Below are 23,849 nucleotides of genomic sequence, written 5' to 3'. Positions count from 1 at the left end.
AAAAGAGTGGGCAAATCTATTTTACTTAAAAAACTACAACGTACACAGCACATTAATAAATCAGCTTTAAAATGAAAATCAAAGTCTAGCGGTATATAGAAAACTGAACTGTCATTCTGTAGTCTGTGGTCAAAACGTGACTATAAAAACTTCTTCAGAATAATAATGCAGATGATGTGTTATGGAAAAATCGGCTTTATACAAAGGCTGTTTGGGAGATATTCGTATTAATATGTACATCAGATAGTATTGTTTATTGCAGTGCAAGTTTCCTATCGTATCAGACGGACATTCGTGCATTTATTTCATTAGCGAGAATTTATTGCATGGATTTGTCTTTGTTGGAACACGTATACTTTGTTTAAAACTCTAATTAAAAATATAACCTGTTACGTCGCTTATCACTAGATTAATGTTGTACAGGGCAACCACTAGGCCAGGCTGATTGTTTTACGTATATTACCTTTAAGCCACAAGATTTAAATTTCCAAAAAAAAAACAGTCGGAGTACGTAGAATAGTGACCAGACCGCATTTATTCATTCAGTTCACCCTGCGCTTCACGCTGCGGAAGTCTCAGGCCCAATGGTGTTGTAAGAGGCGACTAAGGGAATTTACCAGTGGGAGGCTTCTTTCCACAGTATACCGGCTAGATTAGGCGTTGGTACCACAACGGCGCCTTTTTTTGATTTTTTATTTAACGGTTACCAAGACATTGGTGTACTGCTACATAAAGAGAATAGTTTTAACTTCCCATGCTCCGGCACACAACGCAAATCTCTTATAGTCTAAACACATGATAGGATTTGGTACGGTCAAACTATGGGACGCGTCTGGTGGCGGTCCATATTCGCTGGTATGTCTTGACCGTCCGATGGTCCGGCCGAACCAAATCAGGCTATGTGTATAGGCTATTACCGCGACGCATTTTTGTTTTGTTTATTAAAATAAGGGACGAGACGAACAGGACGTTCAGCTGATGGTAATTGAAACGCCCTACCCATTACAATGCAGTGCCGCTCAGGATTCTTGAAAAACCCAAAAATTCTGAGCAACACCACAATTGCGCTCGTCACCCTGAGACATAAGATGTTAAGTATCATTTGCCCAGTAATTTCACTAGCTACGGCGCCCTCCAGACCGAAAACAGTAATCTTTACACATTACTGCTTCACGGCAGAAATAGGTGCCGTTGTTGTAATCCCATAATCTAGCCGGCTTTCTGTGCAAAGGTGCCTCCCACACTTTTGTAGAAGCAGTTTTTCATATTATTATCATCAATGTATATCATATAAATATTAAAGTTTGGTTTTTATACATACGTTTATGTACATATTTTTGAAAAGAGATATAATTTTTTGTTCATAATAAAAAAACATTGAGGTGGAATTTTGTAAAATCTCTTCTTAAATGACCTTTGCTCGGCGAAAGATATATTTCTACCAAATTTTAAGTCTTAGACCTTATGGTTCCAGAGATATTGTAATCCGTCAGTCAATACATACACAATATATTTTTTATCTTATATCATATTTATTTCATTAAATAATCGATCAATGCACTCCTTCTGTACAAATGTCCCAAAACATATCAAGCAGAAATTCTTTCCTAGGAAACTTTATGGCCACAAAAGTTAGAATTCGTTTTAATACTCTACGTTGATGATCTTATCGCCACTGTAAGCCACGTAATGGGTTAGCTCTAGACTCTTTTATTACATTCCCTGGATCCATTAATTATCTATACACGCCTGGTATTTTTATTCCAAAGTACAAATCTATACCACGTAACAAATGGACTGTCTGACCTTGAGACGAACAAGAGAAAATTAATTCTATTCAGAATTGGAATGTACCTACAGGGTGATTTTTCGCGGAGTTTAATAATTCTCATACACCACGGGATTGCATATTTAATATTTTGTAGGATAATTGTATAGCAACAGACTCCTTTTAGGGGATATTCGAATATTTTTATTCAAAATAGGATGTGACATCAGTACTTGAAAGTCAAAAAAACTACCACCCATTCCAAAACGAATGCCTCAGATATACAACAAATAATACAACATATGAGACAAAATACTATGGAAATCACTAAAGTATACAAGTCGCGCCGTATCTATGTCAGTTAATTGTCTAATATTTTTAAACGCGTATGCTGCAGAACTAAGTCTGTTCGACAATCCTTCAAATTAATAAATAAATTCCAGTAATTTGGAATCCAGAGTAATGCCAAGAAATATAGCAGATTCCACCGGTTCTATCACCTCTCTGTTTAACAAAACACTTGCATCAACATTTTTGAGACTTGGTACTGTAAATTTTATATATTTCGTTTTCTTGCTATTTGACAATAGTTTATTAGCGCTTAACCTAAAAATACAACGAGCTCTGGTTCTATATTTTTCCTACCCCTATTAGTCGAGTGCCATTTGCACTAAGCTACTTAAAGCGGTTAAAGACTAATATGTAAAGTTTAAATTCACAATTTGAAGTGATAACTTCTTTAGCATCGTTGTGATTTGAAAGTCGATGAAACGAAAAAGCGCGACAGTAAAAAGAGACAGACACATAAATTTATAAGATTTAACGTTGGAGAAAATGAGATAGGAAGTATTATACAGTGTTGTGGTACCAGAAGAACATAAATTTTTCTGTTATATACGACATGACATAGACAACATAAATATTCATATGTTTCTATGTACTATAATATGGTAGTGGTGATAGTAATGTCTCTCATAGCGATTGAAATCATGTGACATCCTAGCAACATGTACCAGGACTTCATATTCAGTTTAGAGGTTCATGCACGATGCAGGTTTTACTTCTGACATTTGCATTTTGTTCGCACGCAATTTTTTTGCTTAGATTTGATGTTTATAAGCCTTAGCAAATTTAGTGATGCTTAAGTTAAGTGCGATCGGGTATGACGACTTTCTTGTTTTAGGGTTTTTTTAGTTTCTACATACAGAAATGCAGTCGGCTTTTTAAGTTTTTTTTAATTATTTATGAAAGAGGGCAAACGGGCAAGAGGCTGATTAATCTTCCGTCGACATCCGTAATAGCACCGGTAAGGTAAAAGTATAGCCTAAGATTGAAAGTCCCTAAGTCGTATCTGTTCAGAAATACTGCAGCCGGTAATTTATCCCACAAAGTGGCTTTCCGACGCAAAAAGTTCTTGCAAAACGCACGGTTGTAGAATTCCAGACGTCAACATGAAGCGGGTGGAATTTCGCATTTGACGTAATATGTGGTGGTGGAACTTGGCTGCTGGTAATCAACCCGAACAGCCCCCCCATTATATATTACGTTGTAGAAGAAGCAGACCGCACAACTCTTCTCAACTCCAAAGAATCAAGCCGAACTGTATTTTTATCATTAAGAACGTATCAATCAATTGAAGATGGTATTTTTTTAATTTATTTTTGATTTAGGGGGCCTTATGTTTTCAAATGTAATTTATTTGAACTAATTATTATCATTATAATAAGCTTTTTTATGTCAAGAATAGAGAAAGTGGCTCTCATGAAGGTACAAGCTATATATATTATAATTCTTAATTTATTGTTCAATTAGATCTGATCTTAATATGTTTTTTTTAAGGGACCAATATGAACAGAGGGCTTTTATTGCTAGTAAGTTTCTAAAAGATATAAAAGACATTTGTTTTCTCATAATTGATTCCTATAGAATTATTTTTGATGTCATTTCTAATATACTAGATACTACTACCGCTTCGGAAATAACTTTTTTTAAGAGCATGACATAATTATTTTAAGCAGAGTTAAGAAAACCAATTAATTTAAGCTAAAACATATTCTTGGTATTATCCGGATTAGTTTAGTATGGCAAGGGACACAAAAAATTAAAAAGCCTTACAAGATGTCTTTGTCCAAAAAAGAACTGATATGAGGGAGAGGGGAGGGGTTAAAACTCGGTGGGCCTTTATATAAAAAAAATACTAAATCTGTCCAATAGAAAATAGCTTTAAGAAAAACTTCATTCTAAGAAGCGTTTTGCAAATTAATTGTCATGACAAGCAATCCCACAACCATTAAAATAAGTAGAAATAACAAGAAGGCAAGGACTTTGACTAAGAAGGATTCTAAAGTATAGTAAGTAAATACTAATTTTATTTAACCAACGTTAATTTCAAAGAAACCGCATAAATATTCGTCAGCGAATAACAAACCAAATTATATAACAACGTCCTTTCAAACTTAACATTCCCGCTCGAGAGATAAAAAAAAAAACAAAAATCGTGACATCCCTAGGACGAATCCTAGCAACACGGTTCATAGAGGACACTGCCCTCACATTGCACAAATAAACAAAAACATAAGCCTTTATGACTCTTATTAACATAACAATACGGCCTTTTATTAACATTCGCGGCCGCAAACTCAATATTGTTAAACAGAAGAATTCTTTACAACTTCGCACAGTTCGACTCAATCTTATCACAAGTAGATAGGGCTCAGTTTCGCATTTGTTTACAACAAATATGTTTGCGTGATCCATACTGGCAATCCTGCTGAGCCGTACCACGGATTGTCGAAGGAAAATAAAGAAAGTTAATGTTCTTTCGAGTGTAAATTCTAGTTGTTCGTTTTTGAATTTCGAACGCGTAATGTTGGTTGGATCGCTATTTTATGTTGCTATGAAATTTTAAGATGCGCAGGTTTATTGTAGAAAATGACAACAGTTAGATGACTTTAACGAGACCGAAGTTTTAGTAGCACACATGTAGTCAAAGGGATTATAAATTATTGTTATATTTAACAATTAAATAATATTTACAACCATTTGCCCTCAGTTTTCATATTTTGACCACAATTGATATAAATAAAAGTATATTTTTTATAAATTTCGAAAAAAAATTATCATACAAGAACACACATAAAAATATACTTATGTAAGCCAAGATATGAAACCTATCCTTTCCACATCGGCGTTCTCCGCTGCAAAATGTTCGCCTTAGTTCGGCATGCGTTCGGCGCTCGTGCAGCGTTCTCCCCGTGCGTATTATTTTACGTGTAGTAATAAAATGCTTATAAGTAGGGTGATTTGAGTGACTGTCACTGAAAGCTATTGAAACAAGCTATAAGAAGAAGCCATGTATAAATTATTCATATTGTGTTTTCATTTTATTTCACACAGACTTTTCATTCGACAATAAGTGTAAAAATAGGTATATTTTAGAATAAATTATTATTTTCAACGATAAGAAAGGTTAAAGGATCACAAAAATTTTTCACGATGTTGTGAATAATTTGTGTGAAATACTTTATGTTGAAATGTTCATCCAACACTTACAATTATTTTACACAATAGATCATTTTTTCATACAGAGTTGTAATTTCAGTGATTTGTTGCGTTTGTCTTGACTCGGCTGTATGGTATGCATGCCTTTGCCTTTTACGTCCATTTGTGTAATCTCAAAAGAATAAGGTAATCAAGGGTATGTTCCGATATGCACTGCGAGCACTGCACAGTGCTATGACTGTAGAACAAAATTGGTTCCGTTATGGACTGCCAGTATACTGCCGCAGTACCCTAGGGAAATATATGACGCCATAAATCGCCGCCATATTCTACTGTGAGCACTGGCGTTTTCGAGGTAAGGTTCTCGCAGTACTTTGATCACGTCATCAGTCAAACGACTCGAGTGCCTAACGTTTTATAAACAATACTGACAGTTTAATCCCAAATATTTTTAATTTGACAGTACTCCAACAACAGTTATTTTTTAATGAACTAGAAAACTTTAATACACTCATTTGAATGCTGCGTCAAAAAATGCGGCTGACAGTATACGGGATTGCGTTCCGTTTTAAATAGTAACCAATATAACTGGCTATAAAGGAACGGCTTCACAGTATACTAAATTGACGTCACACTGTACAGTGGTCTCAGTGCATATCGGAACATACCCAAAGTATTTATTATGATATTTAAATATCGTGACTATTAAGAAAGCAAATTCGGTTATACAATCCGCTAGACAGTTCGCCACTAGCGAGCAAGAGTTTTGGAATCGGCTTAAAAGATATTTAACTCACATAAATTATATTTATCTATGTATTTATGTAAAGCAATCTTTGAAAATGATTTTATCTGCTTCTTAATTTCGATTAAAACTTTAAAAAAAGGACAAATGATAATATAAATTACGACAAGCTTGAATACGATACATAAATATTTACGACACATAATATTTAAATTTACATCCTCTTTGCGCATAAGTAGAATTAATAGAGTCGTTTTAATATATATACTTTTGACGCTATTTTGAATTAAAAAAGAAAAAGAAAATAAATTGTATGAACGTACATAGATACGCACATAGTAATGTGACAATCTTAATAAAAGGCATAAAAGGCATTTATTTTCTCAAAATTGATTCCTTTAGAATTCTTTTTGATGTCATTTCTTATACTACTAGATACTACTACCGCTTCGGAAACAAATGGCGCTCTGAGAGAGAAGAAGCGGCGCAAGAAACTCTCCCAGCATTCTTTTTTTTGCGCTCTTTTCAATATAATATATATAAATTACGTGACACGTTGTTTGTCCGCGATGGACTCCTAAACTAATGAACGGGTTTTAATGGGGATTACATTATGGAGTTTGGTTCAACATGAGAGATAGGATGGTTTTTATTTCGATTTGGAACCCATAATTATTTTATTTTCAATATTTGTTTTATATGGACATTTTATCTATGAAATAATTTAGTGACGCAAGGTTTGACAGTACCGCTCGCGCTGTGGAATAATTTCAGTATAACAACAGGGAGCATTTTTTACGAAATAATTCTTGATGTTTTGAAATATTATTGGCAAATTCCTATAAAACAGTTTTTTTTATAATCTACAGAACATCGTCTGTCGGGTCAGCTAGTATATTATAATTTTTAATTTTAGAGAGTTCGTATTATAGCAACATAAACTGTACTAGTTTATTACAAAAAAACATTTTTATCAATGTATACCATAGAATAAACTCTAAATTTTTCTATATTATTTTCTGTAGCATTGCAATTAAATTGTGTTTTTTACTTTTTTATAACTCTAATTTATTTAAATAAATTAAAGTATATTATTACGTATGTTGCTTGGATAATTAATTAAAATAATTATCAAAAATTTAATATCATTCGGTGTTTTGTGATCAACCTTATTTATATGCTGGTGAATCCTCGGGGTACAGCTAATTATAAATGTTAAGAAATTCTCCTTAAATATGCATTATAAACCTAAGCTTCTTTATTTTTAAATATGACTCAAGGTGACAGTTCCACATTTGACATTTGACAGTCAAGTGACTGTCATGAGCTATCGCTAATAGACATTTTCCAGCCTAGCGATACTCTAAGAAAAAAGCGATTCACTCGATTGTATGAAATGTCAGATTGACAGATGACGGCTATAATCTTGTAAAAAAAGATATAGCAGAAATTCACTACGTTTTAAGCAACTGTTCGCTTTCAAACTTAGCCGGATCATACTTCGTGGCCAATCGCATTACTGTAATTACTTCTATTTCAAACTTATGTCAAATGACTGCACGTTTCATACTAAACTTAATATAAATTTTTGCATAGTCCCGCCTCTTTTAACATAGTATTTACATCCTCTTTGACATTTTCTATCTTACTTGATATAATAATTTTAAATTGTAAAACGTTTAAAATAAATTGTGAAAAGATATCATGTATAGAAAGAAATAAGAAGTCATGAAATACAGGCATTAAATGTTGTTTCTTGTGTTTTTAGCTAAATATCATTAGTTTATTATGAAACTATTGATAATAATGAAGTGTTTAATTTGAATAAATCTTATGTTTTCAGAGAAACGCAATTACGTCTTTGTTTCTTTACCATTATTTGAGCAAATAAAATATAAATATATATCTATACTATAATATCTATACTTTTCTATACTAATATTATAAAGCTGCAGTGTTTGTTTGTTTGTTTGTTTGAACGCGCTAATCTCTGGTACTACTGGTCCGATTTGAATGATTCTTTCAGTGTTGGGTAGTCCATTTATCGAGGAAGGCTATAAGGCTATGTTATTTTTTCAAAATTAGGGATCCGTAATAAAATTGCTATTTTGTAACACAAGGTGTAAAATCGAAAACCTATTTTTGCGTGCGCTGCAAAAACTATTGACAATAGAACAAAATGATGTACAGGCTATAATATAGGCAATATTTTATTACTTATAAAACTATCGCGTGAATTATACTTTATATGGCAAAACAACGTTTGCCGGGTCAGCTATAATATATAAATGTCGAATTAGTCTACTTCATGATTCGGGAACCGTTATTAAGGGATAATTTTCGTTTTGCATTCTTTGTTAGACGTGGATCCTGATTTGATTAATAGATGTCTGGAATGCCCAACGAGTAGGTTCGAGCTAGGTGAATTAGCTTGCGAGCGCTCGCAAAGTCGTCACAATGCAGTTGGGTCGACGCAATACCGACTCGTGTGTTTTAATCTCAAAATTTACGCTCAAATTCAAACTTACAATGACACTTGTCCCCTAGAAATGTGTCAAGAACTCGAGAAATGAGTTGTTACTTTTCTAGTTTTCATTCATTTATGAACATACCAAAATTTTACAATATTACAAGTCTAATATACGAATTATAGTCCTTCACTCATCCATTTGATAGATAAAATAGTATATTACGCATCTAGAGAGAAAAGGTCATTCTCAACCGTGCAATATTGACAATCGCGGGAAGCAATGTCCTACTTCTCTCACGCGGTGCGTATACGATTATTTTTCCCACCTGGATGACAAGCTCGCTTAAAGTCCCCGGTACGAGGGACAAAGGTCTTCTTGCCGGGAGAGAATCGGCCACTTTTCTCTCTCGTACCAGTAAAAGTGAGCTTTTCATCAAGGTGGCAAAAAAAATGTTTTTCTTGAGAGAATGAAACTTACTAGTGTTATGCATTTAGTATTTGACGTTTGAGTATTTTTGTTGCATCACTTTATATTATAATTATTGCAATTGAAATGATTTGTAAAATGTAGACGCTGTAAATGTTCATTTATAAGAGTGGCAATGAGGCAATTTGTCACTTCTTCTCATTTAAGCTCAACTGTTTTCCGAAGTGGTGGTAAATGTTAAAAAGAAAAGAAAATTTTTGACATTCATAAGTGTCATTTTCTTGAACTACTTGATTAAAGTTATTTCGATTTGATTTGATTATTTTATGTCAAATGTAATCTGTTAAAAATATACAGCGAGTACCTTGTCTGAAAATTCCACCAAGGCTCTATTACTTACTAAAAATTTAAACCAGAATTCAAAACATAAAAAAGAAACAAACATTCATTTCACGGACTCAACCTAACCACAATTAACTAAATACAATTTCTTATTTTAAAGTGCTTAAAATAATCATAGAAGCGAGAGATATCCCTCAATTTCTAGAACTAATTATACAAATAAAATTTGTAACCAAAATTTATACACGATGCGGGATTCAAACCGGCGCCTCTAGGGTTCCATCCTAACGCTCTTACCAACTGCCACAACCTGAAAGTTGAACAAGACACATTCGAATCCCGCATCGATTTTTTGCTGACAACTGTAACAGCTCAGATCATTGGGTGATCCGGAAAGCAGAAGACCCCGGTTCGAATCCAGATGTCCTATTAGTTTTTTTTGGTTCAAGTTTTGCACATTCTTAAAAATCCGAACAAGGTCGTCGGTCGTCCGGATATTAGTTATTATACTTACCTATTTACCCTTACGGAAAATTACCTATAATCATCACACAAACCTTTGCATCGTAGTGGTAACTGCGGCTTGAACCAGGTGACCCTAGCTCAGTAATGAGGGTGAAGTAATCACTAATGGTACTTACATTTCCTTGTGGGTCAATGAGTTGTGCATATTTCGGTGCCTTGGCCTTGCTTCCGTCAGCAAACACACCAGCTAACCGCAGAGGTGTTCCTGGTCTTGTGGCCGCCCGCTCGTACTGACCTCCCACTCTACCAGTATCTGGATCACACGGAACAAGATTTTATGTGACCACTTCTACTAGTAATAGCCCTCTGGCTATGCTTGGAGTTTCCCTGCGAGATCGAATCATAAATGAGGAGATCCGTAGAACTAATGTCACTGACATAGCCCAAATTGTTGCAAAACTGAAGTGGCAGTGGGCAGGGCACATTCGACGGACAGATGGCCGTTGGGGCAGTAAATTCCTCGAATGGTGACTACGTACCGGAATACGTAGTGTTGGTAGGCCCCCTATAAGGTTTACCGACCATTTGGTCAAGATCGCCGGAATACGTTGGATGAGGGCAGCGCAGGACCGATCGTAGTGGAGATCTTTGGGGGAGGCCTTTGTCTAGCTGTGGACGTCCGGCTGGTGATGATGATGATGATGATGATGATGAAACATTTTATGTATCTATTCTCTGGCATAACTTTATACCAAGTTTATTTGTAAGGCCGTTAGCTTTTATGGTGTTATATGGTATAGTGGGCAGGCTACTTAATATATTTATTACCTGAGGTAGGGCGAGCACGGTACGCTGATATGGCACGGGGAGACACGAGGGCGAAGGCTCTGTTTCTCAGCAGTGACGATATGGAGCCCCGAGGAGTCGCCAGGGCGCCACCCCGACATCCGCACGCAGAGAACCAACCTGAAAAAGATATGCTTTATAATAATTTTACATTTGAGACGATCTGATGTCATAGACCTGTAAGAACTGTATAATGTACGGTGCAGAGCTGGTAAGGGTGCCCAAGTTCACATACATGGGTCATGTGGTTACAGCAGACATAAAGCATAATTGTGACATTGATAGGGATCGGAGGGCGTTGGCGGTTAGAGGGAATATGTTAGCTCGCAGATTTGAGAGCGTGCTACACATACACATAAGAAGTAAATATCAAGCTATTCAAGTCATTCTGTCAGAGCTTTTACACGTGCAATCTGTGGGTTAACTACACCCAAAAATATATTTATGCTCTCCAGTCAAATATAATAACATGTTCAGAATATTGTTGGGACCGGCTCGGTATTGTGGCGCGTCCAGAGAAACCATCGACACGGTTCTCCACAAGTTTCTCAGTTATTATACGGAAAAGAATTACCACAGTCAAAAATAGGTTGGAGAGGAGTCCTAATATTATTTTGAAGGTGATAGCCGACAGGACAGTGCACTGGATGTCTGCTTATTTCCTCTCTCATCGCCTCTTCTTCTATAGAAGTAATATATACATAATTAAAACGGTCTTTGTTTGAGGCTCATTCACACCTAAACCATTGATCGTTTCGACATGATTTAACCACCATACGATGTGAAATTTATCCTAGATGGTTTATGCCTACTTTATTGTATAATATATGTCTCACCTTATTACAAATGAATAAAATTTAATTTATTTCCTTCTAAATTTCGCCATGCGAAGCGGGCGGGACTGGCTAGTTATAATAAATGTATAGATAAATATTGTGATACTGTTTGTTTTCTCTACAATAAATAAACAAGTTTCCTGGCATGTGCTGTGCCAGTGGAAATCGGCGGCATGAATCAAGTCAAGCAGCTTAATGAAGGATGACAACTTTTGCATTATATTAATAAAAAAAACCCTATCAACGGTCCTCAGATGTTTCATTAACGTCCAACCGGTTTTCTTCTACCCTTATTCTATAAACAGACATAATTTACTCATTCATTACCTTTAATTGACGGTTTTGAATGCCGTTCTATACAGGATGATTTTAATGATGTCGGAGAAGTAGTAAAATATATAAGTAATCGCAGTAGAACGGTAGAAGTATGGTAAAATTATTTTCCAAAAAATAGTTTCAGTAATATACTTAAAACTTTGTAAATCACTAACCAATTATACTATTATTGGAGTTTACTCCTTAAGAATCGATTTCCATATAAGGCGCCCGGTATGAGAAAAATATGGACAGTAAAATCTGCTCATCAATATGTCATAGTAACGTTTTGGTGCGCATCATTTCTCGCGCACCTTTCACTTTCTTGTATTTTGAAGCTTTATTATATTATTGAAATTGATTTATTATTATACTTTAATAAAGTTAAGTGAAAATTCTATAAATCATAGAAGAATGTTGTGTAAATACTAGTGCAGGAAAATCTGATAAGCACGTGGGTAGTAAGTATGTTACAATTCATACATTAATATGACATGTATGCTTTGTATATATTGAATTATCAATATAGTTGATTCAAATTTATATGAGCTATACACATAATTAAATGTTTAATTTAATATGGAGAGTATATATAGAGCATTTCACGCCAAATAGACAATTTTTAACCTAACCTATTATTTTATTTTTTAATATCTGTAAATTTTTTTAAATACGCTTTTATTAGCTTCTGTTGTATGTATGTTTGTAACCGACTCCGTTGGACTTGATTTTGTTTAGTACCTGTTCAAAGACAATCGTTCTTGAGCAGTAAACTCCAGTCGTGCGTCGGAGCTGACACACACACTTTTTACTATAAACTTTACAGTTAATAGTAAAACAAATATCATCTTCTTCTTTGCCTGGCCCTTTCCCAATTTATTTGGGACCAAACTACCCAATGTGTTATGATTAGCACTACTAGTTCACTTTAGTTACTTTCATGGTATAATGTCCTATGGTATATTGCTATGGGGCAACGCTGCCGATATTAATACAATCTATGTGCTGCAGAAGAGGGCTATTCGCGCTATTTATAACATAGGTCCTAAAGTATCATTGAGAGCAAAATTTAAAGAAATTAACGTCTTCTATTATTATTCTGATAATTTAATGTATGTTCATAGGCACATCCCAGAAAATAATCAAAACAACGAACGTGTTACGAAATTCAAAAGAATTGTTAAAAAACGTTTGTGTGGTAAAGGCTACTATAACATAAATGACTTTCTTTATGATATCACTCATTGGTAATGGAGTGACCGCGCTCAGGCTATTATATAATAAGTTTTATTGTACGATATTACATTGTAACCATATATTTTATAAAAAAAAGTAGTCTTCTGAGTTTCTTGCGTTCGTTCTTCTCAGGTCTGAGGCATACTTATTTGAATGGGTGGTAGTTTTTGACTTTCAATAAGTCACATCCTATTTTGATTAAAAATATTTGAATTTGAATTTGATTTTACCAATATTCTGGGATATTCAAGATTCGACGCGGCAACTATATTTGCAAAAGGAATTTAAAATCATCCTGTATAATACGATACAATATCAGATGTATTCTCTCATTAGGAGCTTCTTGTATGTTAAGACTCATATACATTGAATTTAAATGGTTATTCTAGAACATACATATTCTAGGTTATACACTACACTCTATTTATTTATAATTAGCTGACCTGGCAAGCGTTGTTTTGACAAATAAATTATTTTTAGAGTTGGTCTAACTCTAAAAATAATTTTAGGTTTCTTGAACATTGCAACATAACTTTATTTTTCTAAAATAAAATAATTTTTCTAAAATAAGTTACTCCTTATTACATCAGCTACCTGCCAATAAAAGTCCCGTCAAAATCGGTCCAGTCATTTCAGAGATTAGCCGGAACAAACAGACAGACAAAAATTGTAAAAAATGTTATTTTGGTGTATGTACCGTATATATTATATACATGTAATAAAAACGGATATGTATAGCTGATATACTTGCTGACCCGACAGACGCTGTTCTGTCAATAGAAAAAAAAAATGCACCTAAGTATTTGAGAGTAATGTAGTCTAAAGCTATCGGAAATTAATGACTTTATAATATGTAGTAAAAGACTGATAAGGATTAATATTGTATTTGTGTTTAAACAGCTTTTAATTTTCGCTTAATAATTGCCAATTTTTAAAATATTACAATGGATGTAGTATGTTACCCTTAAGACACACCGTCGCGGAATTTTTTGTAGAACTATGTAAGATACACAATTATATCTCAAAGGGTTTAGACTGCATTGTTGTTGAAAGCTACCCGACGGCTTATTTTTCTTCTCCGACAAATATCCTTAATTTATACAAAATATATCCAGAAACTTAACAAATTATATACTAAAACCTTCCTCGAGAACCACGCTATCCATTGGTGAAAACAGCACGACAATCGGTGCAATAGTTTTTCAGTTTATGGCGAACAGACAGACGCGGCGGAGGACTTTGTTTTATAATAATATGTAGTGATTTATTTCTAATATTCACCATATATACATAACGTTTGTACGAACTGTCATTGAGAGGTACATTGTGTAAGGAGTAACTGGGGCCACTGTTATATTTCGTGCAAACATATTAAATTCCCTGAAATTGTAACAAAGTCTGATTTACAAGTTAATTGCCATATAAACAAATCTTGTATTCTTACTATAAAGCTCATTATACAAAAACATAAACGTAGACAATGGCATTTTTAATCACAAGTACCAGGAGAGCATCGTCAAGGATAACAGCATCGGATACACCTTACTACGTTGTGATACAAAACAATAATGTATCCATATAGCGTAAGAACAACGGGTTTCATTACATATTTAGTAATTAATTGATAGTGTTTTTTATAGTATTTTCTTCGAGTGTTAAGGTAGTTAAGGCAGGTGTTATACATTTATTTAATTAAAAAAAAATCAGGGATTAAAACTGATTAGTAAGTGCATTGTTACTGTAAGTTTTTGCGATAAAGGTCCATTTTTATTATTATGTATTTCATTTTCATTTATTATTTAAATTACAAACATTGCTTTTTGATGCCTTACATAAATTTAAACTGTCAGTCTCATAAGTAAAAGCAATGAGGCACCTTTAATGTCAATACAGGAAAGGAATTCATCAATTCCACTGGATGGCTCACTAGGAAACCCTGTGCAGAGCCAACTAGTGATATTACCGTCTGCTATGTAATTTAATTTAATGCTTATAATGAATGTAATAAAACTAGAACTTACAATATTTATCTTACTTTAAAGTAAACCTCTTATAATAAGGAACTTTATATTATTGGTACAAAGCGTACTAGTGTATAAAAACTGTCTAGAGCCTCTTCTGCCGTAAGGCATTAAACTCCCTCTGGTGGGCCAGAAACGCAGACCTTCACCAGGACTAAGAGCTCTCTACCATATCAATAGCTTGTCAGAGACTTTTTTCAAGTCCTCAGACAATCACCTGACTCTCTTGATTAAAGTGGCAGGCACCAGTGGGAGGCTCCTTTGCACAGGATGCCGGCTAGATTATGGGTGCTATAACTGTGCCTATTTCTGCCGTGAAGCAGTAGTCGTAGCTAGTGAAATTACTTGGCAAATGAGACTAAACATCTTATGTGTCAAGGTGACGAGCGCATTTATTGACACACTCTTACACAAATTATCTGGCCCCAAATTAGGCATATAGCCTGTGTTATGGGTTTTAAGACAACGATATATTTAATACAATATACTTACTTAAACATACATAAATACATATAAACATCCATGAGTTGGAAACAAACATCCATATTCATCATTTAAATGCTTGCACCTACCGGGATTCGAACACTCTAGCTTACTAGGTAGGATAGCTAACCACTCGGCTATACAGATCGTCTGGTTGTCATGTTTAATGGACAGGGCGTATCAATTACCACCAGCTAAACGTCCTGCTCGTCTCGTCCCTTATTGACATAAATAATTTAAGATATATTCAGTTGGATGAGTAGAAAGACGTTGATCCAACGTTCATTTGTGCAATAATTATACTACAAATAATCTAGGCCAATTTACGTTATATTTATGTACGTACGCTGTGCGAGAATATAATATACGTTATCGCGTTATCAATTGGCAAATACGAATAGTATAATAAAGATGTTACAAAATTTCGCATTAAAATGTTATTGTCTTGTGAGAACAGGTTATATAATTGTGGACTGATTTATAATTTGCCAAGCACCTTATTTTGCAAGCTAACTGTAATAAAGCTGGTACTTAGCACTTAATGTAAGGTAGCTATGATTTTATGTATTTGTTGGACTTTAACCCAAAAAATAAAAAGGATGTCAGTGTGTTTGTTTGTTAAGCTTTCAGTTGATAATGTGGCCAAAAAAGGTATGTGCCAACGAATGAACATATACCAGATCTTTGTAATTTAATTTAATAAATTTAAAAAAAAGTTAAAATGTGTGTATTGGTACACAAATTAAATTTGAAAATGAAATTTTAATAGATGAAGCCATAACCTGAGAGTTGAACAAGACATACAAGATTTATCATCGATACGTCACTTGAACGGTTGGCTCAGTGGAAGACCGCTCGTACGGAACGCGGGAGGTCGCGGGTTTGAGTCCCGCATCGGTCATAAATTTTGTTTACAAATTTAATTTGTGTAATTAATCCCAGAAGTATGGGTTACGATTTTAAAAAAATAACAAAATATGTATAGGTATTGCTTAGCAGTTATGGACAAAAGTTATGTAGGTTTAAAGAAGTTTTGGAACTACGGCTTAATTATTGAAGATTTCTAGATTTCTAGATTACTGAAGATTTGGAAGATGTCTAGTGTATGCGACAATTCCTGAACATTTGCTGCTTGTGGTGCCAGGTCGACCTGTTATAGTTACTACATAATTGTATTTTTGCATATCCTTACTAATTATGACAGTAATCATGTTCACAAAGCACGCTTCCTAAAACAATTAATTCAAGCTCTAGAGGTTGATGCATTAAATATACGAAAATTTGTTTTTACCATCAAATAGAAGTGTTCAAGTTCTACTTGTGTTATGGTTCAAAGGGCGCCGTAGCTAGTGAAATCATTGGGCGAGTGAAATTTAACGTCTTATGCCTCAAGATTACAAGTATGTATATATAATATATATACCAAGATTAGTGTCTGCTACCGCATCTATCACGGGGAGTGTTCTGAAGAGCTGTTTCACCTGATTTCTACCGCCGAATTCCTCCTTCGCACGACACGCCACAAATTATAATATCATCCCCACCATCTGGATGTGTGGCGGTCCTCCACAGTACGGTTTTCAAGGAGCTTTCTTCCACTTACTACAAAGCTGTGGAATGAACTTCCTTGTGCGGTGTTTCCAGGACGATACGACATGGGTACCTTAAAAAAAAAGCGCGTACACCTTCCTTTAACGCCGGTAACGCTCCTGTCATTCAATGGCCCCTTAGAAGTTTGTGTTTCAGGAATCCTTAACAGCACTGTATGTAGAAGGGATTACAATAGGTTGAATGTCTTGCTCGTCTCGTTGCTTTCTCTCATAAAAAATTCATTATTTTCCTTCCGTAAAGCAGCCCATCGCATGGTTACCCTACACAATATCGTCTACGTCTAGATCCCGGCATGCGCTGATAAGCGGCGCGTGCGCACTATCCGAGCTGATCTTTTGTACGAAAACGGGTCAATACCCTGCGCAAACCGGATATTGGTTTACGTGCCTTACTAGATTTAGAGGCAAATTAGAATACCTAACCGATGACTGTATTTAAAACATTTTAGTGAGATTTAACCGCAAATTTTGTTTTTTTTTTTTATATTTGTGCCGATGTGTCATGTAGTCTGAAATAAATATGTCTTAAAAATCAATGTTAATGTCATGAGATTGACAGTGATATTAATAGCCTAAATACATGATCGGATTTGATCCGGCTGATTCATCGGACGCGGTCTGGTAGTAGACCAAATGCGATGGTATGTCACATTGTCCATCGCATAAAATTATTAATATTGCCGTCCGGACCGAAAGAAGTACGACGCTGGACCAATTAAAAATAAATATATATATTTATGGACGAAGGTCCAAAAATATATATATTTATTTTTGACTGAAAATATATATATTTATTATCGACTTTTGTCAACATTGCAATGGCTTGATCGAATCATGTAATGAAACTAGCAATAATAAAGGTTTTCGTGGAAAAGAAAATATTTATCAAAATGAAGAAGACAACATCTTATTTTATGTTTTGTTACGCCTACTACTCGGGTCGAGTTAGTAAGTCTTTTATTGTGAGATGTATATGCTTTTACAATATAATCCCAGAAAATTTACAAAACAAATGTGTTACGAAAAAAGAATTGTTATGTTATGAATGATACCACAGACTGGGAATGAAGCGGACACCCTCAGGCTTTTTAAATATAAATGTTTATTGTACGACATTACATGGTAATCCATATTTTTATGAAAGTTGCCGGCTGAGTTTCTTGCGCTCGTTCTCCTCGGGTCTGAGGCAGTAAGTGATTTTGAATAAAAAAAAATATTTTTAACACTGAACTTAGCGCACTCTGTTGGTGCATTTTAAAACTAATTCACGTTTCAATTAAGCAGCAGCAGAATTCGGCATTGTGCGGCTCTGAGTCGCATTATGGTCTGTATTTGGAAAACTACCATTTAGAGTAAATAAAGAATACAGAACACAACGAGAACGCCACTCTAAGTCATTGGTTGAGACTACTCTCAACCAATGACAGAGTCCCTCTCTGCGTGCAGGGACTACTTGGTTCAGTATGTTTCACATAGTAGTTTTTTCCCACTTTACCAGTGGGAGACTCCTTTGTACTGGATGCCGGCTAGATTATACTATAGAGAAATATATATATAGAGAAATTACTAGGCAAATCAGACTTCACAACTTATGTCTCAAGGTGACAAGCGCAGTTATAGTGCCGGTCAGAATTTTTGAGTTTTCCATTAATCCTGAGCAGCACTGCATTGTAATGGGCTGGGCGTATCAATTACCATCAGCTGAACGTCCTGCTCGTCTCGTCCCTTATTTTCATAAAAAATGCAAACCCACAGGATCAGTGGATGCCACAGTATCAATTTTTTCTGCAGACAAATATAATTGATATCGCATTACCGGCCTGTCAGATCGACTGTACGCTAGTACATCTATGATCGATACGAAAGCATTCCCATTCCTTTGATCAAATATGTAATAGAAATAGACATATTTATTTACCATAGGGAGTGACAATAACATAACATATAGCAACAACACTTGGTTATGAAGCTATATCAGTTCGTAAAGAGGCTTTGACATGGGGAGAAGAACTGATAAGAAACTCCCACCATCTTTTAAAACATTTAAAACTTTTAAATCATATAAAAACTTAACCTACTTAATATAATAATAATAATAAGCATATTTATTCAAGAGTACAGATTAGGTACATATTTTAATGTGTTGGTAACTTAAAATTACTTAAATTAAATTATTACTTAAATTATAATCTTCATCCCATCCGGGTATACGCCTTCTCCATCTTCTTCCACAACTATCTATTTTTTGCTTTCTCTAGCCAGTTTTTAGCTGCCAATTAAGGAAGGATATCACTCCACCTCATTTTGGGTCTACCTTGGTACCTGAGGGAACACTCCATCTTGTTGCTATTAAAGTCCATCTTTGGTCTGGGTCTGGTAACTTAATATCTAGTATAAAAAATTCTCGTGTCATGGTGTTAAACTTTGAACTCCTCCGAAACGGCTTGACCGATTCTCATGAATTTTTGAGTGCATATTGGGTAGGTCTGAGAATCGGACAACATCTAATTTTCATCCCCCTAAATGTGAAGTATGGTCCACACGAATTTTTTTTTTAATTTATTTGACATTTTACTTAAAATTTGAATGAGTCAGCATTAAAAAATACATGCAACTACAAATTTTCACCCGTCTACGATCAACAGTTACTTTTGTATCGCTATTTTAATATCGGCAATACAACGTTTGCTTAGTGCTTACAGCTAGTAATACTAATTTTAGGAGGCCTGCGCAGAGCCAGACAAGAACTATACATGCATTATTTCCTATATAATCTCCTATACTATTGTAAGCCTTCTTTGACAAAGAAGGTTTAATATGCTAGTAATAACAAAATGTAATTTCACAATTCTTACAGTCCAAAGAAATGCAATATCTGTGTTTAGAAAATATAAATGTTTATTTTTAAGATTAACGCGAGGCATAGTGTGTGTGGGTTTAGTAAATATTAGTCAACTCTGAATAAACGTTACAATCATATCGAAATATTTAAGAAAAGATTTCTCAGCTCCGACGCATGATGTAATTATTGTTTTCATTGTACAATAATCAAACTTAACAATACAGGATTTTTGTACTGGCAGACTTTATATCAAAGAACTTCTACGGTCTTATTCATAATGATTTATTGTAGGTGTAAATCATCTTTAATAGATGCTTGATAAAAAATAGTATCAAATCGCATTTTAGAGCTAAAATATCATTATCTCTTTGATAAATCTGACGTGACTTATAGTAGCTAGGACCCTTCTATAAACCTAATTTAAGCCCTCGATAACAAAAAAACATGGCTGACATCGATCAGCTTCTTCTTCAGCTTCGTCTTGTCTTTGACGTAATATAATGTGATAAATAACTTCTCGCTCAAATTTGTTGTTGGTTATCCGTTATGGATTAATAAGCTACAAACAAAAAAAAGTTTGATCTTATTTTGACATTGACTTTTGACAAATGAACGGACATTGAAAAGATATCTGTTTCCATTAACAGTTTCTCGTAAAATTACTTAAAATCATGTTTTTTGTACGAAATGGTAACATTGTGAACTATAGAGACGTAGTAGTTATCGAAGGTTTATCAAACGATTACGAATAAGGAATTTTATCGATCGTTCCATAGGCTTAAAACACGTTTTAACTAATATAGGTTTATACTTTCGATAAGCGTTTTATTATGAATAAGGCGGTTCCTCGTTTGCCTAACAATTTAGATTTTTGTAGAATAGTCGGCCCGACGAGATTTATTATGAAACATTACGAGTCACTACAAATATAAATATACAAAAATATATACAAATTCAAAAACTCTATTCATTTCTTCACATTCACTGCATATAACTTAAGTTACATAATTTTTTGTGGTTATTATATACTTTACTAGTTTATTATTTACATGTAGATTTAGTTGCTTTAAATTTCCAAAACAGTATTGCAGTGAGATCTAAAAGGGTGGACCGCTGACCCCGAAAGTACTAAAAACCGTTTCTTCGGGTACAGTGATCACTCTCTAAACATCATAACATTAGGTGATCTTGGGTATAGACATCCTCCAGCCTGTTTCAAGCCTGTCCGTTCATTGTTCTCTTCATCAATGGTTCTACTACAGTAAATATCCAAAAAATAACGATTACCATAATCACATCCTAGCATCCCAGTTATTCTTTGTACTAAAAACCTTAACATTAAAATAAATATTTGTGTTAACTAGCTGTTACCCGTGACTTCATCTGCATTTACAAGTGAACCATATAAGTTGGTGTTCTAATTGGTGTTTATACATAGCAAATATTACTTATATAAATGTATATCTGTCACCGTTGAGGCTGTAACAAACGTTTTTCTTCGACCATTTTGCTCCGACTTACTTTGCAAATCCTACTACCACGAAAAAGTCTTGTAATTTTACGGGTTAATAAATTCAATTGGTAACGGAAATTTCAAAATTGCTTTAGCAGATCTAAAGATAAGATAAGATCTAAAATAAAAGGGAAGTCCCAGGCCCAAAAGTGTCGACCACTAAGGGCAATTAATTACCAGTGGAAATTACCAGTGGGAGGCTTTGCACAGAATGCCGGCTAGATAATGGGTACCACAACGGCGCCTTTTTCTACCGTGAAGCAGTAATGTGTAAGCATTATTGTTTCAGTCTGAAGGGCGCCGTAGCTAGTGGAATTACTGGGTAAATGATACTTAACATATTTTATCTCATTGCCATAAAATAAGGTGAGGCTCAGTTGAATCATCCTCAATCCATACTAATATAAGGATTTCTCAATATCATTTTTATCATAACTGTAAACAGATACAATGTTATGTCAATAGATATTGGATAAGGAGTTTATTTATGCTTGAACACATCTGTACAAATACTCTATATCGCAGAGGTTGATGTCAATATCTTATAAATCAGACCATAGCCTGTTTATTCATTCTTCTACGAATTCTTCAGACGTCCACTGCTGGACAAAGGCCTCCCCGAAAGATCTCCACGACGATCGGTTGTACGCTGTCGTCATCCAACGTATTCCGGCGATCTTGACCAGAACGTCGGTCCATCTTGCCTACTAATACTGCGCCTTGCGGTACGTGGTCGCCATTCGAGGACTTTACTGCCCCACCGGCCATCTGTCCGTCGATATTTGTGCCCTGCCCACTGCCACTTCAGTTTCGTAATTATTTGGGCAATGTCGGTAACTTTGGCTCTCCTACGGATCTCCTCATTTTTGATTCTATCTCGCAGGGAAGCTCCGAACATAGCCCTCTCCATTGCCCTCTGAGCGACCATGAGCTTTCTCATCAGGCCCATAGTTAGCGACCACGTCAGCAGATTTGCAGACTTCTAATCATTTAAGATATAGTAATTAGATTAACTAATTGATCGAAGTTAATCGTAGGCAAGTAGGCTCTAGTAGTATACCCTTGTCTCAATTTACACGATCGATTTAGCATTACACAAGTTTAATGTTAAGATTTTCACGCACGAATTAATCATGGAAGCGGTTTCATAAATTGTGATGAAAGCAATCCTAGCAAAGCGCTCAGACAATCTTTATTATAATGTTCCTAATCGTCTGTATAACATCTTGATAATGATTTATTGAGAACGAAATCACATTTGCTGTTTATAATAACTTTACCATAACTATAAGGCATTTGCATGTTCATTGCAACTTACACACTTACAACTTACTTTGCCCAGTACTTTCCCCGGGGCGTAAAAAGAATAGGGGATTCCCAGGCCCATGGGTGTCGTAAGAGGCGACTAAGGGCTTTTTAGAAGTGGGAGAGTCACGCTGCCGTCTTTTAACGTCAGCACAATCGGGCCAGACTCGTCCGGGTTAATTACCACATTCGCACAGAATACCGGGGTTAATTACCACACTCGCACAGAATACCGGCGTGAAGTAGCGGCCTAGTGCTACTTTGTTTCGCATAGGTTAGTGTCAAGGCCCGGAGGCCATTCCCCCCTCTCCACCCGAATATGACAGCGGATCTAAAAAAGATTTTTACCCCAGGAGGGTACCGGCTCTACCAGAGTCGGAGAATCTCTCCCCGAGCACCCTTAAAGGCCGACAACGCTCCTGTGATTCCTGCAAGAGAATGTGGGCGGTGGTGATCGCTTAACACCAGGTGACCCGTACGCTTATTTGTCCTCCTTTTCCATAAAAAAACACAGAGTTGAAGAATAAAACGTTTTCATCGAAAGTGTTTAAAAATAAAGTTACTGTAAAGAATTTAAAAAAAAATAATGTTAAAACTGCTAAAACCGACTATAAATATATATTAAGAAAAGATCACCCGTCCACGTACGTCCAATTTCGAAAAAATAATGGCTTAAATATGTGCGTAATGGATTAAAAAGAAAATATGGATACATTGAAAATTAGAGAAATAATGCAATTAAAATAATTTGTAAAATGATGCATTATTTTTTTTGGAACAGGAGAAATTACGGCTTATTTGATCGTATTTGATAACCGTTGGCCACGTACTTCTGCAACACCAGAGGAATCACAGGAGCGCTACCGACCCTTCAAGAATTATTCACGCTTTTTTGGAAGGTTTATTTTGTAGCGTTCCCAAATCTGCGCAAAGAAATTCTTTTTATTATTTAATCTAATTTATTATCAAAGTTGTCAATGAATTGTATAACAGCAACCTGTTGAAAATAAATATGAATAAATTTCGTAAACAAACAAAGCCACAGGATCAAGCTAAGTCATACTGGTATATTTATCTATTCCACTACATTATTGAATTGAGATCGAAGCCGTAAACTTCAGACT

General features: G+C 35.0%; 1 protein-coding gene across 1 annotated transcript in view; it reads right to left on the bottom strand.

Moving 5' to 3' along the window:
* The window catches only part of LOC126970967 (uncharacterized), a 132,648-nt gene that overhangs the window by 16,091 nt on the left and 92,708 nt on the right, over nucleotides 1-23,849 (bottom strand). The window contains exons 3-4 of the mRNA XM_050817119.1: nucleotides 10,547-10,684; nucleotides 9,895-10,031 (exon numbers count right to left, since the gene is read on the bottom strand). Of these exons, the coding sequence (XP_050673076.1) occupies nucleotides 9,895-10,031; nucleotides 10,547-10,684 (275 nt within the window). The remainder of the gene's footprint in view (nucleotides 1-9,894; nucleotides 10,032-10,546; nucleotides 10,685-23,849) is intronic.

The sequence above is a fragment of the Leptidea sinapis genome, chromosome 22, assembly GCF_905404315.1.
Source record: "Leptidea sinapis chromosome 22, ilLepSina1.1, whole genome shotgun sequence".
Classification (NCBI taxonomy): Eukaryota; Metazoa; Arthropoda; class Insecta; order Lepidoptera; family Pieridae; genus Leptidea; species Leptidea sinapis.
The sequence above is the reverse complement of the archived record's forward strand: the minus strand, read 5'-3'. Positions and strand labels throughout refer to the sequence as shown.